Source organism: Dermacentor variabilis, chromosome 8, assembly GCF_050947875.1.
Source record: "Dermacentor variabilis isolate Ectoservices chromosome 8, ASM5094787v1, whole genome shotgun sequence".
In the NCBI taxonomy this organism is placed as follows: domain Eukaryota; kingdom Metazoa; phylum Arthropoda; class Arachnida; order Ixodida; family Ixodidae; genus Dermacentor; species Dermacentor variabilis.
In genome coordinates, this window is record NC_134575.1 from 24636749 (window position 1) to 24655659 (window position 18911).

Consider the following 18911-nt stretch of genomic DNA (forward strand, 5'->3'; position numbering starts at 1 on the left):
AGGGAGTCGCCTGCACATTCGATTAAACTCCAATTTCTGAGAGATCTCATTCCCTTGTGCAGCAATTTAACTCAAAGAATTGATGTACTCCAAAAGGGTGTATACGAGAACTTTTTTTTTGTAGAAAATTGAGTCAAATACAGGACAAGCACTTACTCTCTCCAGAAGGGTGTTCACCAGCGCACCCTGTCTAACTCCTACAACTCCCATACTCCCCTGCGGAGTACATTCGCTCAAAGGTGGAGTGAGTGTACCCCGAAGGGTGTACGAGAGCTGCGTCGTTGTTCTAGCCCTTTTGTTATAACCTTGTACGATATCGCTAAGTCAGCAATGCGCGTGTTTGCTGTGGCTTCGTTGTTTCTTTCGACAAAGCTTCTGCATTTCATAAGCGTTTACAGAAGTTAGCAGACACGATGAATGTGATTGCGCCGTCCAGATTAAAGGTGCGTGTGAGACACTGTTGGCATTGTCGATCAAAGAAATGCAGATTATGCGTAACAGTTCGTTTTGTTCGCTCGTAGTATAGTGTCGATCAGCAACGATTTAACCGACTCTAAGGGCAAAAAACGGGCGTTATTATCTAGTAACATATTTGTTTATGACACTTTCTTTTTCTTCTGAGTGAGTTTTCAGATATGGCTGTTTATTACCACTGAAATAAACATGCTGTGGTCTATTTCTGTTTTGTGTTTCTGAATACTTTTCAAAGAAGGCTCCAAAAAGCATATTGAGGCAAAGGCTTAATGTGCGATGAATCCCCTTTTTGTAAACAGCTGAGTGCATCTTTCAGTTACCGCTTCGAACTCTAATACAGTCACAATTAAACCAAACTGCGTTGTTCAGTGAACCGTTGTCAAGAAATAAGCGATGTGTTTACGAACAAAACTGATTGTTGCAGTAAATACAAATACAAGTTAGCGAACCTGCAAGGAATATTTTATCGACAACAGTGATAACATCATCAAGTAATTCGATAGTATATGTGCTGGCGTGCTATTTGGTTTGACATGATCGCGGATGTTATACATCGCCTACAAAAAACAGACGCAGGAGGTCATCTTACGTAAATACGTGTTCAAGCCATCAAGTATATCCTGACCCATATACCGGACCTTAAGTTTCAAATAACGAGCGCGATATCAATAGGACATATTAGATAACAGCACCGTAGCGGCTTGGGCAGAAGCGCGTTCCTTTGGATCGATGCTTCCTTCAGCACGTGCATGACGTCATCACTTTCAGGATACAATAAGCGGGCCCATTCGCAGAAACAATTTGTTCGGTTACGTACACCACCGGTTCTTCGACTGTTTGTTTCTTTTATTCAATAGTACACCGGTTGCATATTTAGCGTCGAAAACAATCAATCAAACAGGCAAAAAAAAACTTACCTTCGACGCAGGCCCTTTTCACTTGTTCGATTTTAGCTTCTGTCGAGGGCACCAGCGCCGCCATCACCAGCAGTGGTAGCAAAGAGAACTTGAGCGTCGTCTGCATGGCCCGCAGTTATGTCGTCTGCTCCGGCGTTCGTTCCTTCGTCGTCTGCATCATCAATGCGCTTGCGGCGCGCGGGTACTTATCAGTGAAGATAAAAAAGAAAAAGCCGCCGGTGACGTGTGCCGCAAAATAAGTAAATAAATTCACGCCTGTTGGGATTGCGACGGCGCGTATATACTTTTGAGCGTCAGTCTCAAGTTCTGCGAAACGAACAGGGCCGGAGCCAACCGTCCGGGACCGAACGCATCTCCCGAACGCGGGGTTTCTCCGTACGGTCTTTGTAGTGTGTCAGCGAGCGCGTTCAGCGCAAGAAAACGACCCTCTGAAGCGCATTTGATTGGATTGATGTGCCGTGAAGCGCATATATCCTCGCACCGCCAGTTTCTCCTTTCTGCGACGTCATGGTTTCGCGAATCGTCTTCTTGCGCTTTGTTCCGGCAGAAGCTCTTTATGAAGGGTGTTGCGTTCGTTATTCTGCTACTTCAACGCACAGACGAAAGCAACCGGGTGTAACCACCGTGTTCAAAAACAGGCCTCGACTCAGCTTTTCCTCGACTAGTGTGTATATGTATTTGGGGAACTGCCATCGAATAGTGTCTAGTGACTCTACTACGGTGATAGTGACTCATGATGATTTCAATGACGTACCGTTTAAATAAAGGCCGCGACAAACAATCACCTAGCTATGGTAAACTGCTTACATTATATACCCTATAGTTAATCTCGTAACCAACATATCTTCTTTATCTCGTACGGTTACACCTATGCCCATGGGATGATCCCGCTCCCATCTCTTGCCTGCGTTTAATCCGAAACATTCTTTGCCTCCTGCTTGGCACTTTGCGGCCGGTATAGCTAGGTATACGTAGGCTTCTGGCCTTGCCTCGCTTTAATAAAGATAGCAATGTTGACCGGCGGTGGAATCGACCTTCTGCCGTTGAGCACGGTAGGCCGCGTTGCGGTAGCCATTAGGCTGCGTACGATCGCCCGAGTACCTTTTGTTTACATGTAGGGCCGTCTCAATGCGAGACGTTGCAGGCGCGGGTACAGAAGTTGCTTACATAGGTAATAAATGAAGCCTGCCACGACATACATTAGCATAGGTACAAAACACAAAACTACATGAGTGTGCAAGCAGCAGAAGAGCATGTTACAAATACGCGTAGGTCACAACAAAACAGGATTGCGCGTAAAAAAAGCACCTATTGCAGGGTGCATACATCGGAATAAATAAAGAGTACACAAGCAAGCCTTAAACTAATGAGATGTACGACGAGGGATTTGCTTCGCAAATTGCTGGGGAGGTAATTGCCGAACTGAGCCGTCAAGACCTTTCCGGAGTTCGACTGTTGATGGAAAAAAAAAAATCTAAAACTGTTCAAGCGTGGTTGGAATGGAACAAGGTTAATGTGGTGAGTGCTTCGAGTTGCATGGTGCGAGGCACTTCATAAATGAAAACCGTGCCGCGATGACCGATGGCCCGTGTATGATCTCATATGCAAGGCGACAAGGCATTCGCACGTGCAGTCTGTGTACAGTTATACGTCAAGTGATAAGGCATGGGCGTGCGACGAAGGTGAAAAGTAATGGCTATAATGTGTTACGTATAAATCTTATCGCTTTCTTTTGCGGAGATTCCAATTAGTTAGTGTCACGAAAGAAGAGTATATATAGGGACTTCTCTCGCTCCAAAGCCATGGCCAGCCAACTCTTTGAAACGCTCGGCGTATGCACTCTGTGCCAATTTGTTGTCGTCTTTCCTTGAGACAGCTGGTGCTCTGGGGCGCCGTGTTAAATCGCATGACGGTGCGTGCGGCTGCGCCGCTTTTTTTTTTTTTTTTTTTTTTCTCGCTCCAGTCGTACCTCCCACCCACCTAGAGTATAGTACAGGTGCTCGACCAGGGGTACTGTTTCGAAAGTAAGCGTTTATTCCTCCTCCTCTTCCGGTCATACTGCATCATCTCCGAGACCTGCCAACTTTCCGCAGTACTTTTCTCGTACACAGCACGGTATGCGTAGAAATTGGTTCGACGTTGTGTACCGACTTCACGATCGTCCGAGTTAATCGTGCTCTAACATCCCTTCGCCGGAGTAAAAACGTCACCGTCGGTGGCTTTCACACACCGCACGACAGAGCCGAACGATTGCATGACACACACGTAGTCGCTGATGACGTCACAATTCGCGTTTCCACCATGTACGCTCGTCCACTACCTGTGCGGAAACCAGCAGTTGCCATGTCGTAAGCTCGCGTCGAACGGGCGGCGTAAAGTAATTATCGTATGAAACTCTTATGGTGTAAATATCGTGCCGTTGCCGCCATGCTATCGCATTCAACGCGGCCGTTGTAGTGCTATCGTCGTCACATACACGCTCGCTACCCACACACGACTACTCATTTTTTTTTACAGACACGTTGGTCCCCCTAGTACCGTTTTGTGGAACCCCAAACAGTGCTAGATAGCCAGGTACCTGCAAAATGTTTCGCACGTACAATATCGACTTCCATCGTGCGTGCGATCTTCTGCACAATTTTCCTTTTTTTTTTTTTTTTTTTTAACTGATACTCCATACGTCTCTTATCTCGACCGCTGACCAGTTAACGCTCCCACCAGCTCTGAACATCGGCGCTTCTGGAACGTGGTACACCCTGCGATTGTGGTTGAGTGAATAATATCTTGCACTGTACGCGTTACAATGTGCTTCGGATTTTGTTTCTGCAGCATTCGCACGCCTATACCCCTGTTGCGAATATTTACTCCTGCATGTTTTTTTGTACTCGGGCCTTATTTAATCAAGGCACTTTGTTGTCGGTGCAAACGTTCTATCATACAAGTTAGAGTTATGGGCGTGAGTCATGCTGAGGGCTTCTCATTGCAGAGGTCAAAGTTGCCTTGCATCGCCACTCAGATTTTCCATTTTGCTCATTTTCTCGCGGATAAAACGTTCCTCTCTACCAACGACGAATTAGATCCGGTGGATGACAGTCTGGTGGATGAGAATTTCTCCCTTTTGTGAACACTCGTTCACCTTTCGGGCTCCCGCAAAACTGATTGTCGTTAAAGGGACACTAAAGGTTACCAGAAAGTCAAGTTAAAGTGGTAGAGCAATGTTCTAGAACGTCTAAGGCGTCAATATAATCGCGAACAGAGCTTTAGTAACCGAGGAATTGAGGTAAATGCATGACACGATTTGAGACCCCCCAGCGACATTCCGGTACTAAACCGATGACGAAACGTCTCCCCGTAATTTATGTTACTAATACTCAACTACTCGTATTAAAATATCATTTCATTCGATTATAAGACGGAAGAAAATGCTACTTGTCTACGTCTATTCGATTCTAGGAAAAAATAACATTTTGACGTTACCCTTCAGTAATATGGGTGTTCGAAAGGTTTCGTTTTCGCTCGACTCTGCGCCGCGCACGCTTTGGAGTTTCAGTAGTTTCGTTATCGCGTCGTGCTGTGAGGGTTCTGCTCGCGAAACTTTCATTTGGAACAAGCAGCGAGAATGCCACGTCCATGTGATGTCGTGGGAAGCCCTCGTTGCTTTCCCGCTCCGGAGAGCCGGTGTCGAGGCCGCCGTCGTAGTACGCAACGACGCCGGCAGTGCGAGCCCTCAGAAGCAGGTCGCGCTCGTCGGTGCTCAAATCGCTGAAGTTGAGCCCACCATCGCGAGCCAATCTGTCGGTGTCAGGGTCCATTGCGACGAGCGTCGAAGTTAGCGTCATAGAATGAAGTACCAGCTTATGGGCGTCTTGCGCTGGAGTGTGAGGTATAGTAGCGGCGCCTGGTGGCGGTGCGGGAAACGACATCTGGGTCGTGCCAGCTTGGGTCGTATTGAGCCCTGGCTGTGGCGAAGCACGTTTCTAGGCCGAGTTTTGCGTCGATTCGCACATTTTTATGCCCTGTTGCGAGTGCGAAACGGCTCGTCGCTTCTCATAGACCACGCCGACCACGCTGCGAGCTCGCTGCAGCCTATAGTTTAACGAAAACGGACTCTCCGTGTGCCGTGGGACGTAACGTGGGACGTAATTCGTTTCTCCTTCCGCTAGCCACCATACTCCCGCTTTCGCTCTGCTGTCGGCTCTGTCTTGGCTCTGTTTCTGGCCGCGCGTTCGCGTTTTGCGCAGAAAAGCCGTAGCGCCGTCTGCGGACGCCGTTCTACTCACCGATGGCGCAACGTCACTATGAGACCATGATGTCAGTTCTCCTCGATCGGAGGGCGGGCGATTTGAACTGCGCTAGAGGTACGCGGACGCTTCAGAACGCATTTTCTCTTAAAATAAGTCTCTCCTTGGCACGAAACAAGCGTTTCGAGGTTTCTGGGATGGTATTTCAACAGTCCACGTTGACTTAACAGTAACCTTTAGTGTCCCTTTAAGTGCATTAGCTTGCAAGTCTTGGCCGTACCACCTTTTGCATGTCGTCATATTTTGCCATATCACGCCTTGTCAAGAATGACAGTGACAAAATAATTTGGATACCTCCGCTGTATGCGGCGAGCTTCACAACCAGATTGCGGTATTGACACGTTAAATTCGCAGAATCGAAATAACTTTAAATCACCACGAGAAGTGACCAATTAACAGTATAGGCGAACAAGAAAAGTCTCTGTCGGGAGCCTACTTTCCGACAAGGGCAGTTATCCTCGTAAGCCCTCGTCGACACGTTATTAGATCTGTGATATGAGCTGGTCAGTGTGGAGATTTGCACCTGTTGGTACGTCATCTTGAAGTTTTTTTTATTATTATTATCATTTCGGGAATGCAACCTCAACTGTCGATCAACCTAAGCCCCTCACGATCTTCCTGTGATCGGTTTGTCATCGCGTGAACAACTATACGGAAGCAATTCATTCCCGCCTCGAAATGGCTCAACATTCGATTACGAGGAAAGCCGCGGAAAGTGCAACAGCTATAAGCGTAATCCAAAGTACTTCCAACAGGGTATAAGTGGAAATATATTCCACGTTCGCTGCGGGTCAATGTATAGTATATATAGTCAAGGCAGAAGAGATCCGTACGTGCACACAAAGGCACAGCTATAGGCGTGCGCCATCGACAAAGCTGCATGGAAACAAACGGTTTTTGCGAAGAATATGTACATTAAAAAAACTCCCACGTATGGACGAAAGGAAGAGGTGTAAATAGGCCAACGCTTGGGGGAAGGACAATGAACTGACAACGTTCCCGCCAAATTAGCGGACGTCGCGGTCGAAGTTCGAAAGAGTAAACCATGTAACACGATTCGGTCACGCATTAGCAAGACAACTTTCTCCACACTGGCAAGGAGGCAGCGAATATGGAGGTATACAGCTACAGCGAGAAGAACGGCAACAAAACACCGACGAGCACATATTTCTTTTTCGAAAACTGCACCATAGGAGGAAATGCGGCGCTAGTGTCTATGCGGATTTATGCAGTGACGCTTCAGTCGGCACGTTCCTGACGCATGTACAGGACCACGAAACGTTTAGTTTCGCCTTGTCTGGGCAATGGAGCCAACGAACGGCGTTCCACTTCGCACGAAAGGAAAAAATCACATCCACCCGTTCGTATCACGAACCTATATACACATGCAAAGGAGAACCCGCACGGGTTTCTGCGCCGAATATATTCTTAAAGTGTACGAAGCTTTGTTTCCGAGAAACCCGTGTCGGTTTCCTTTGTAGCTTCGTGCTATACACACGGGTGGACGTCAATTTTTTTTTTTCCTTTCACGAACCTTCCATCCACCTTGCGGTATTCCGCAGAACTGATTTGCCGTATTCATTCCACACGTGTGCTTATTCTCAACAGGCCATTCGACAAAACGTAGCAGCAGGACTGTGTGTCAGCGTTTCTTTTTTAAGTCTCAGTGTGACAGCCCATTGTATCATCGAAACTACTACAAATGCGGAACACTCAAAGTGCGAACCCTTTGACGGATTCAGTACTCGACTGGGCAGGCGGACAAAGTAAACTGAAATTGCATAAGGCGGCCATATATCAACCACGAACTCTATACAAGCCCAATAATTCTATTGAAAGGTGTCGCGAGTCACCTAAAGAACGCTGCCTGACCTGAGAACAAAAAAAGCACGACAAATTAGCGACAAGATCGAACGACGTTGTCCTAAAGATACGTGGACAATCCGTCGTTCCGAATTTGGTCGCTGCAGGCGACGTTATGGCATCTGGTCAGTGAATTGATCGTGGCCGTTCATGGGCCCAACGGCAAACCAATTGAAATAGGCAGGTACGATCGCTCAAGCGTATATATCCAACGTTCGGCCCGTTACTGTCCGAACAAGACTCACGGAAACACAACAAACGCGCTTCATTACAGTAAGCACCAAATGGCTCAGAATCCTTCCGAGTAACAGACGATGCGCTCCTGAACGTATGACCAGCTTTATAGTTTCGATTCACACACTTTTCTTGCACTTTCAGGTATGACGGGGACAATGCATGACGGGGACAATGGTCTCACCAGAAGCCGGTTCAAACGAAGTACTCCGGTCTATGCAGATTGATGGAGCGGGTCCCCTGTCCTGGCGCAATCAGCCAGTCCTGACGTCCCAGCGTTGTCGTCCAGCTGGGAGCCTGCGGTCGCCTCCCTCCAGTTTAGGCTTAGCGGAAAGGCGGCGGCGTCTTCTCCGCCAGCTCGACCCGCAAGGAAAACGAGAGGCACGCGGCCCCAACTCTCCCCCTTTCACCCGCCTCGCGCTCCGCTCTGCGTTCAAAATGAAAGAAGAGCCCCCGTCGCCACGGAAAGATGCGTCGCCGTCTCTCTACTGAAGAAGTTCCCACCTCCACTGCGGCACCGAGGCGCGCACGGCTGTTTCAAAGTAACCGCGTGCTCTTATTTCCACGAAAACTCTTTTATGGGCAACGGGCGCAGGCCCGCCGCCTAGGGAAGTCTCGAAAGGAGAGGAGGTTCGGAGCGACATGAACTGGAACTCTCATCTGGCTCCTCTGGAGAACATTCTTTGGATGGCGTCATCTTGCTTCGAGACATCCGGCACTCCGACCACGAAAAGCGAGTCGGGCCTTCGCTAAAACCGTGCGCGACGACGGTGCGGCAGTGACTATACGCGCACAGCAAAAGCAGCGACAAAAGCATCGCAGGAAATAGTGCCAAACGCGAGTACCGTTAGATTGCGCTACGCGTTTGCGAACTTTCTTCCCAAGCTTTAACGATCAAACCAGTGTCGTTAACAAGATGTCGATCGTCTTGCAGCGTCGTCTGCTGCTGCACTGTATAGTCGAGAGCAGAAGACGCGCAGGTTCGGATGTGTGCATGGCGGAAGGATACAGTACATTTTGCGGCGCGCACGGTTCTCTTGATTCTGCGGCTCTAGCCTTCGCAGCGTTGCACCGTTTTAGAGGCGCGTCACAGAGTGTACGACGTGCCAGCTTGCCGCAGACGTCGCTCGTAACTCTTCGCGACATCCTACACAGCAGGCCTGTCCCACCTGCCCTTTCACCTCCCCTCTTCGCTTGAGAACCCTTTCCCATCAGACTCGCCTTTGAATATCAACTCCGAATGCAACGCCCCTTTCCTTTCATATGTGGGGAAGAGGGACTGCTTTTGCCTTGTCGGTTTCCCCCTCTAATTTTCTTTTATAATTGTATATAGTCCCTCGGTAACGCGGCGTGACATCGCCACGCACCTTTTCGTGGTCGTATAGATCAAGAGTCGCGTTTCTTTGTCACTCTTGCATTTCGCGACCGCGAAGTCGCGCGCTGGAGAACTCGTGACGTCATTCGCCGACTTTCCGTTACGCGGACGTTGGAGGCGTATCGTAGCGCGGACCAATTTCGCGACCGAGACTGTGTCGACGACGTCGCACGTCTACCTCTGCATCTAACCGAAAGCGGCCCGTTGGATGGGCGCGTAGACAAAGAGAGAGCCGTATGCAGACGTAATCGACGTCTGGCTGCATCGTGTGGTTTGGATTAGACGCGTTCGTTTCGAGCCTGAATTGCGCCGCTGTCGACCAAATCCGCTGGGCTGACTCTGCCGCCAACTCGTGAGCAACGCCGTCTGTAAGCACGATGGCCGCATACACTGCGGCATTGGCGGTACTAACATATTGGAACCGTGGTTTAAGTGAGTTTCTTGGAAGCTACGCAGCATATTCGTCTTCACGTACTCTTGGCAAGGCTTCTGAAGCGTCGCCTGTAGAATGGGCAACTTCTCGAAGATCTGGCCGGTGGCCAGTTACGGGCTTTAGAAGCATTTAGAAGAATATAATGTAGCGCCTGCCAAGCTTAACGAAGGAACCTTTAGTACAATCCAAATGTTCAATGCGATCGACCATGACGGTGAGCATATAATTATGCAGTGTCAAGGACAGCAGTGAAATATAGATGTTTGTTTGGAAGACCACATAAATATTTCTTAAAGTTGAGAAAAGACATTGGCTTGAAGAAATATGCTATATAGCTGGCGCTTGCGGTTAAAATCGTTGCGGACAGGTTTTTTTTCAAGAGGTTAAGGTTAACCATGCATTGCGTGCACTATGGCAAGAATCTATAGAAGTTGCGTTTTGCCGAATGGCGGACGCTTGTTTGAAGGCACTCAGTCGTCCACGTATATGTGCGGAAGCAAGCGGCCATTCACGCAGAAGTTCCGATATTTTTTTTCTTTGTTCATTTCTTCTCGCTCCTCTGCTCCCAATTTATGAAACATCGTCTTATGATCTCGAATGTATATATATAATACCTCGCATATAGAGACCTTCGCCCTGGGATCAACAAAGTCGATGCGTTACTAGCGCTCAAATTGTGTGGCAAGCACCTCTGTGCCCCTTCAGCATAGTAACTTAAATCTCGCGTCTGCACTAAGGCATCACGAAATTCCAGTTTCTACGGCAGTTATTGCGATTGGAAAATATCTGATCCGTGTGACATTCGTAACAATCAGACTCTTTAACTGCGTCGCGATGAAGCCGTCTGCTTGCGCAAAATGAACCGACGGAAAAAGACACAGCGTGTGTCGTCTGCTTCCCGAGGAGCAGACGACACACACCCCGCAAGCAACAAGTGAGTGGGAGGCTGTTATACGACCGCGTCGTATTCGGCCCTCGACGTTGAGAGTTGTTATATAACAAGTGCCGCCATTTTGCTCCCAGCTCGAGTTGGAGTCCGTCTGTCTGGAAGCCGCGGCCTCAGCTCGAGGCACTGATGCCGCGCACGTCCGTGTTCTGGACGTGTCCCACAAATGTCGTGCCTCCTGGAGAACGTGCGGAGTCAGAGTCGTAAATACGCCTGTCTCGTTATACGGCAGGCAGAAAACGGGCGGGGGATGAGACCCTGGTACACGCACCCGAGCGCCTGTGGCCACCTGGAAGGAAGCGTAGACAATTCAAGAGTATAGGGGGATGACTCCCGAACAAGAAAATTGCCTGCGTCTTTGGAGACGTGCAACCAGCGCAATATATATGGTACCCAGTTAACGTTAGCCAAGCTGTTCATGGAAGAAAAAAGTATATACATTTAGGAAAGCACGGTGCAGGATACAATTTTAAGACCTACGGTGTTTTCGGTTGTCAGAACGCTGACGACTAGGTCTTGTAATGGTATCATGCACCGTGTGTCTCCTTCCTTTTTTTTTTTTTTGTTGTTGTTGTTGTTGTTGTTGTTGTTGTTGTTGTTGTTGTTGTTGTTGTTGAACGGCTTGGCTAACGCTATAGCTGTGACACACGGTATATGGCGAAAGTAGCGTTGGTGCTTCTCTGTTCGAAGGCCCGGGTTCGACTCCCGACAACGGCGGAGTGCGTGCATTTCGACGGTAGCAAGATATAGGCTACGGGCTAATTAGGTTTCGATGCATGTTCGAGACGTTCAGTGCGGCGATGCGCTTAAAGGACACGGTCTCGGAGTAAGGCATCATAAACATGTGCATATACGGGAGCGCTTAGCACTAAGTGAACAGTGAGACAGTGAACGTCACTTAGCACTGCGATGAGGCGGCTACGTGAACGCGGGAAGCTCGGCAAACTTCAGTTGCCATAGATACCACTTGCAGCACGTGTGGGAGCCAAATTATCTGTGCTTTGAAGGGGAGACGCAAAGTAAGTCGGTGTTATGATCAAAACTCGGAAGTTCATTTACGCGTGCAAGGTTCATTCCTTCGTTAAAAAAAACAAAACTAAAAAAGACGCCCTTGTAACATTCGATAACACACAATTCCTACAGATAGGTTGCTGTCGACTTCACCCGTCGGGAACTTCTCTACCTGCGTCGTATGATGCCGCATTTCCGACGGGAAGCGCGTATATGTAGCGACGCATGCAGTGTGTCGGCAACCGAGATGGAACCGTATTTCCTGCAGAAATCTTCTGAGGAGTTGAATTCGTGCGATTCTCCGCCGTAACGCCCTGGTGGTTTCCGCTGTCTCTTCGCTTGGATACCCAACGTCTGGTCGAACTCCCTACCTTTCCTTGCTCCTTTTCCTCCTCTCCTTGGATCCCCAACCTCAACCGCTCCCGCTTTAGTTGTCACATCGTCCCAAAAAGTAGGGAAGTCATCGCTAACTTGAGCGATATTCCCTCTAACCGCCTTGCACTAATAATTCTGCAGGCCTAAACAGCAGGCTCTTCTTCTGGAGAGTTTACAGTAGTATGTCCGGTCTTGCGTCTAGTTGACCTCCCTACCCTTTCATTCCTTCCTTTTCATCCTCCTCCTCCTCCTCTATACGGGATTACAGGCGTATATACATGTTCAGAACAAAATGCAACTGGTAAGGTTCGCCGTCTCCCTCCCCTCACACTCCTCTGACGGCGAACCAACAACAATGATAGGGACGCCTGCTGCGTCCCCGTCGTTGACGCTTATGCACTCGCGTAAGTAGCCACGTCCACTCAATTATCACCGCCATTGCCTTTCGTTCGTGCATCATGTCAGCCGGCACTCATCCCATCCTGCTGTTCACATCTGATGCGACTTGGTCTCACTGGCACCCGGTTCGTAGCTCACGTATATACACTAGCGCCTCCTTCGTCACTCACGAATGATAACTCGCTTGTGAAACGAGCGTCGAACGTGTAGGGGTCAACGTACTCGCCGGTGAGACTCATACCGACCTGTATAGGTAAGTGGTATATGCGGTTGGCCCAGTTGCAACCGAAGTTATGCCGACCTCGGTTAAAGACAGCAGCAGTGGAAGAATATTGTGACGCACGAGGCTTTTCCACGAGACTTTTCCACTGTTGCTAACGTCCTAGTAAGCGCATAATTCGTTATCTCTGTTAACGTTGCTGACACCGGAACATAGTGATATGCGTAGTTTGCTGGCGCGCGCCTTAGATAACAGAAGGTGCGTATCAGGAGGCTATAGCGGAAAGAAGGCAGACACGATAAACGAATCTTGTGGGTGCGTGAGCACCTTTACTACGCGGTAGCAGTGAGTCGGGCCTATTTATTTATTTATTTATTTATTTATTTATTTATTTATTCATTTCAAGGTACAGTTCAGGCACCATGCGGAGCATTGAGTAAGGGGGGCATGAAAGGAAAAAGAAATTTGAAATACTGAAATGCAAATAATCGGCGCAAATTACAACTATATACAAGAGTACGCCGAGACACGAAATCCACTGAAAGTGTGTAAAAAAACACGATTGCATAATAGGGTTAAAAACGTGAATAAAAATAAAGGTATGCGGCACGGGTTAATGAACAAAATATCAGCTCATGTAGCGCGTACGTTGCCCGCACACAAAATCAGGCATCTTGTAAGAGAAACCGTCGTTCGAAAATTTTACTAAAAAATATTTTCAAAAGTCAGCATGATGTTATATATATATATATATATATATATATATATATATATATATATATATATATATATATATATATATGGTGATACTAACTGCAAACGCATGAAGTGTTCGAAGTATTGCACGACGAGAGTTGGCCGTGGAGTTAGCACTCCGAAAAACCATTTGCAGTGGAAGCATTAATTAGTGAACTATCAGTTACCAGTACACGTTTCAGTGCACATTATTCTTTGTTCTCGTCACATGCGGTCGCACAGGGGAGAGAGATTAGGGAGCCGGTGTGATGCGCCTTGGGGAAGGGGAGGGGGACAGAATGAGGAACGAAAAGAGGCAATTAAGGCTGTCGCGGTAGCAGGACCCATAGCTGACAGCTGCAGACATGCAGGCTCCGCATGTACATCTCATAATAGACACCAGCCACGTGTCCTCTGGGAACGTAATCAGGCGCTTGAGAGGCGTTGCTATGACGCCGGCCGGGGAACAGAAGTTCCGTCGCCGAGAAGCGCAGGAGTTTCCGGGCGTCGTAATCGACGCGGAGAGGGAAGCCCTGCCCTTGGTGCAAGCGGAGCAGGAGGAAAGCAGGGGATCAATCGTCTCTGCCATGCACACTGAACAGGACCGGGGAAGGAGCCAGGCCCTGTAGCTATAACTCCTGGATATATCGCCCAGGGAAGCAGTCGAGGCGGAGAGATCCGCTATACTGCCTTGTGGGGCCACGATCCGGAAGGGGACAAGGGGATCGAACCGGCGACGCGCTGGTCAGTCTAGCCGGACCAGCGCATTGCTTTGCCGGGTAGATTGCCGCCAGGTGTCGCTGCAACGTATGCCTCACTATGCCTCGCATAGTCCAAGGCGGTTATGCAGTGTCGCTGACGGTTGGAGTGGAATGATTGTCCTGCCTCATCCAGGGCATATCCGCCTCCTCTTTGTCCCGGACGCCGATGTGAGAGGAAAGCCACTGCCGCGACAGCTCCAAACCACTCGAGAAAAGGACGCGAAACTGTTTCGCCAGCAGGAAGACGCCGAGGCCGGAGACCCCCGGTCGTTGGAGAGCCATGGAATGGGGGCAGCAAGTCGCAAAGGATCACTATACCGGGGAATCCGGGAGGTCCGCGGCCCGTAGGTCCGCCCTGGGATTACGGCCGGGATTACGGCTGGGATTACGGATGAGGCTGTAGCACATGTACCAGCCGGCCCAAGTTAGCACTCCATTACTGTAGCAGAGCCAGGGTCCGAATGGATGGAGCTGTTCATGTAGACATGGATGTGTCTGTCCAGCTGGTCCTGCAGCAGGGACGTCGACGCCTGGTACCATAAGCGCAGGATGGGGACCGCGCCTTTTCGAGAGGCGCATCCGGCGATGGTGGACACTTCCAACGGCCAATGGCATACGCAGGAAAGTGTGAGGTCGGGCTAGTTGGTATAATCCATGATGATATGTGACGCGTGTGCTATGGTTACATGTATGCGTGTTTACGATAATAGTGTTCAGCTGGAAGTCAGCGCTTGTGTCGGTCGTTTCCTTTCCGTCTTTTGTCCGCAGTTGCTCCGCTCACGTCATCGGTGTGGAGAAGGTGTTGGGATGGTCAGCGTGGGAGGACGGCCTACAACCTCCTCGCAAGCAAATGCAGCGCAGGCTGCCCAAGCGCGATTTCGGTCGACCCCGCAACCTTGGGGACAGAGCAGCGCCACATTGGGCGGGGTGTATACCATGTCGACGTGATGGAGGCCACGCTGCATCAGGAGCAGCGACAGCGGCAACGTCTCGGCCCCGGCCAATGTGGTAGGAATGTGTGGGCTCCTCGGCAGGCCAAGGATCATTCCAACGGCTTCCTGGTGCTGTAGCTCCGGGCGGTCAATACGAGACCGTGGCGAGGCCACCAGGGGGAGCTCATTAAAGATGCATTTACCGTTTTCTGCGGTAAAGCTAGGGAAACTATGGAGCACGTTTTATTAGAATGTGAAGACGTCTACCCAGTGGTCGATTTAGGCACCACTGACCTCATTGGAGCCCTTGGGTTCAGCGAGAGCAGTGGAAAAGTAAACAGGTCCGCAGTAGGGATTAGTAAGGCGATTGGAGGATTGGTGGAAGAAAAGTAGGGAAACGACAAAAAACGGAGTCGTACAAACGCACAGTTCGCAATAGGGGATCAGAAAATTTGGTTGTGGGAATTCACTGTGTTTTCTTTTTTTTTTTTTTTTACCTAGGTAGGACATTAGGCAGTATAATAGCAAGAGCTTGGTGGCGCAACCCACCGTCCCGTTCCAAAAGGGACGCTCATAACATCCATCCATCCACCCATCGAAAAGACGTGCAATTGATTTCCCCTCTCCTCCCATATCAAATTATGGGGTCCTTACGTGCCAACATCTGATTATGAGGCACGCCGTAGGGGGGGGGGGGGATCGACTCCGGTTTAATTTTGACCACCTGGGGTTCTTTAACGTGCAGCTAAATCTGAGTACACGGGTGTTTTTGCATTTCGCTCGCATCGAAATGCGGCCGCCGTGGCCGGGATTTAATCCCGCGACCTCGTGCTTAGCGGCGTAACACCAAAGCCGCTATAAGCAAGCACGGTGGGTCAGCCTCCTCTCCCAACCGTTTCCGTCCCAACGCTCTAGATTTTCCTCACTGCATCTGCTCTCCTGTCGAACCGGTAGATAACCCATGAAACAAAAGGTAATTTGCAACAGCGCGACGTGCCTTAAGGTTTTGCGTGCGCACGAGTAAAAGAAGCTTCCTGTGCCTTCATTTATGATAAAATTTAATTTAATATGTCGCAGCTGGAAGGTGACATCCTTCACTCTATGGATGTCACACTCCATTTGATACGCTTGGTTACTTTGTCGCTAGTTAGTGCGGAACTAGCATTAACAAGTGAAAGGCGTCGAAGCGCGGGTATGGGAGAGGGGTTTGGGCTTAGCCCTACTTTCCCCCCCACCCCCACCCCACCTATTCGCACATTGTCACATTCTCTAGAGGGCGCGCTGAAAAGACAGATGCAAGCTGTGGCAACTATATCTGTGGCCTAAGTTACTTGTTACGAGCTTCGTGAATAGATTAGTGCCGAAGTGGGGAACAGAAAAGCAATTTCCACGGTAGCGTATACCTCGATATTATCAAATATTAACACAGCTATGTTTTAGCTACATCTTCTCCGAATCCGGGAGAAGTTGTCTTAAAATGGGTACCGAATGTCTTAAATGGGTACCGAACAGTACCGAATTTACATCCAGTACTGTCACGATCTCTTCTTCTTCTTCTTTTTTTTTTTTTGTGCTGACACGATTGTGCATACCAAGTCGATTAACCGTAAGTACGGTGTTGAATTAAGTGCTTTAAATCGTGAAACGTACGCCACGGACCCGGATGAAATGACGCAAACGCATTCAGTGACCTGTGTACTGCAACACACATTGTCACCGCTTTTCATTCCTCGCCCGGTAGCTCAAGAAACGCAAAAAAAAAAAGAAAACTCCAAAGCAAAAAGGCAATCGTTCCCTGTTGCGAAGGTTGTATATACCCGGATGCAGAGAGAGCCTGCAGGCGCAAGCTACACACAGCGGAATGCTCTCCCGCGTACCGCAAACACTCGTCGTTGCAATGGCCGCATCGGCTCCTCATCGAAGATTGTTTGCAGAGAGAGAGCTCGTTCCGGCCGGCATCCTTATAAGGAGAACGGCTGCACACGCGATGACGCGTACTACGTCAGAGCAAGGTTAATTGCCTTGCGCTCGTACGCGACATGGTTTGGACGGGCGCCAAGGTTTTCTTTTTTTTTTTTGACATCTACAGGAAACCGCACGCGACGAGCTATGCCTGCAGGTGGTTGTGAGAAAGCAGACACGAACTGTTATACCATACGTGACTGACGTCTGGTGCGGTTTTCGTCTGCTGGGGGGAGTTTCGATTTCTTTTTTTTTTTCGTTCGTTCGTTCGTTTGTCTGTTTGTTTGTTTGTGATATTTATTTTAGGTCAATTCCTCGGCCCTAGTAAGAGTGGCGTACATTGACTTATGCAAATATAGAATATGCCACACAAGTTAGCATAAAAGTGGAAGATACAGAACAGAATACTTAAAAGTACTGACAAGATAAACCGCAGGTACGCACAAATATACGATAATATTGTAAAATATAGAAAGAAAATTATATTTTTTATCCGTTAAGTAAAAGAAGATTCTAGCTCTTCCAGAAAATTGTTAGATTTAAATGCTGTGGATGAAAATTCGTTTCCCTCTTTCACTGTCCTGGGGAAGAAGCTATGCTTATAGATATTTGTACTTGCTAAAATCGGTGTCAGTGGATGCTCAGCTGTATGTCTTGTTCTCCTGGCAGTAGGTTTAACGCAATCTGCAAAATTTTTGCGTTTTTCTTTTTTTTTCCAGGAAAGACTGTTGTGCAACAACACCCGAGTGTGTTCAGAGAAGGGCAGACTACGGGGGAGGGGGGGGGGGGGGTCGGTACGACTATTTTAGTTTTTAGAGAAATTTTTATGAGGTGTAAAAATGACTCCGTAAAAAGTAATCAACCTTCGTAAATTTAACACGAATTTCCTGAAAAAAAAAACATTCTTATTTCGCTAAAGGTGGAACAGAACGTTTTAACGACTTGCAGATTTTACAGATTCGAAGGCCTGTCACTGTAAAGTTTACGCATTGTACCCGGTCAAAATATTTTCGGTAAATTTACACCACTAGCACTTTGGTACATGGGAAGTTAAATTTATGTCACTCCATAGTATGTTTCTTAAAAAAAAAATCCAAAATTTGGTTTTTGAGCAACTGCCCCTGACTGACCCAAAAATCGTTTTTTTTTTTCGACCATTTTAGCTAAGGTGATGAAGCTGAGAAATATGGCTGAGAATTCTTCAAAAGGTTTCCCGCAAACAAAAAAAAAATAAGTATGCAACTACGCCACGTATTTATTTCGTTTTAAAATCCCAAGAAGTTCCGACGTCGCAAGAATTGTGAAAATTTGAAAAGGTTAGAGACGTTTAAAAAAAATAATCATCGCCACTGTAGAGGGTGCTACGCGCCATGCGATATATATATATATATATATATATATATATATATATATATATATATATATATATATATATATATATATAAATATAGGCAAATGATCACCTTTGTTGTACGGAATTGTTGTCATGTTTTCTATGTTCATTATATCGTCTAGCGTTTGTGTAGTTACTCTTGAAATCATCATATTTTACATATATTGTGTATCCTTGCAGTTGTATGTGGTTTCCCACTACTTTCTTAACTTTCTTAAACTATGAGTTGCCGTTTTTTGACTGTTCTCTTTTTTTTTATTCTCACAGAGTGTTTGTGCTTATGGGTAGCTGGCGCTTTGTCAGGCATTTATTTGCCTTTTCGCCAGCGTCCACGGGAAATCTGTACAAGATTGTCCGAAATAAATAAACAAACAAACAACAACTTAGGCAGACGGGGCTAGCGTCTATCAGCACCCTACATCGTACATGGTGTCAGAAGTGGGATACGAACCCACGCCCAGAAAACCGGACTGCGATTTGAGCGCAATTTGAGCCCTTGAGGGCAGTTAAAAGCATGCATTTGTTTTTTTGTTTTTTTTTTTTTCGTTTTTTTGTGGACCGTCCGATTTTTTGTACTTCC

The 18911-nt window shown here is 48.0% G+C and overlaps 1 protein-coding gene across 1 annotated transcript in view; it reads right to left on the reverse strand.

Moving 5' to 3' along the window:
• Positions 1–18911, reverse strand: part of LOC142591327 (uncharacterized) — a 52379-nt gene that overhangs the window by 19070 nt on the left and 14398 nt on the right. The window contains exon 2 of the mRNA XM_075703653.1: positions 1392–1542. Coding sequence (XP_075559768.1) covers positions 1392–1497 — 106 coding nt within the window. The 5' untranslated portion in view covers positions 1498–1542. The remainder of the gene's footprint in view (positions 1–1391; positions 1543–18911) is intronic.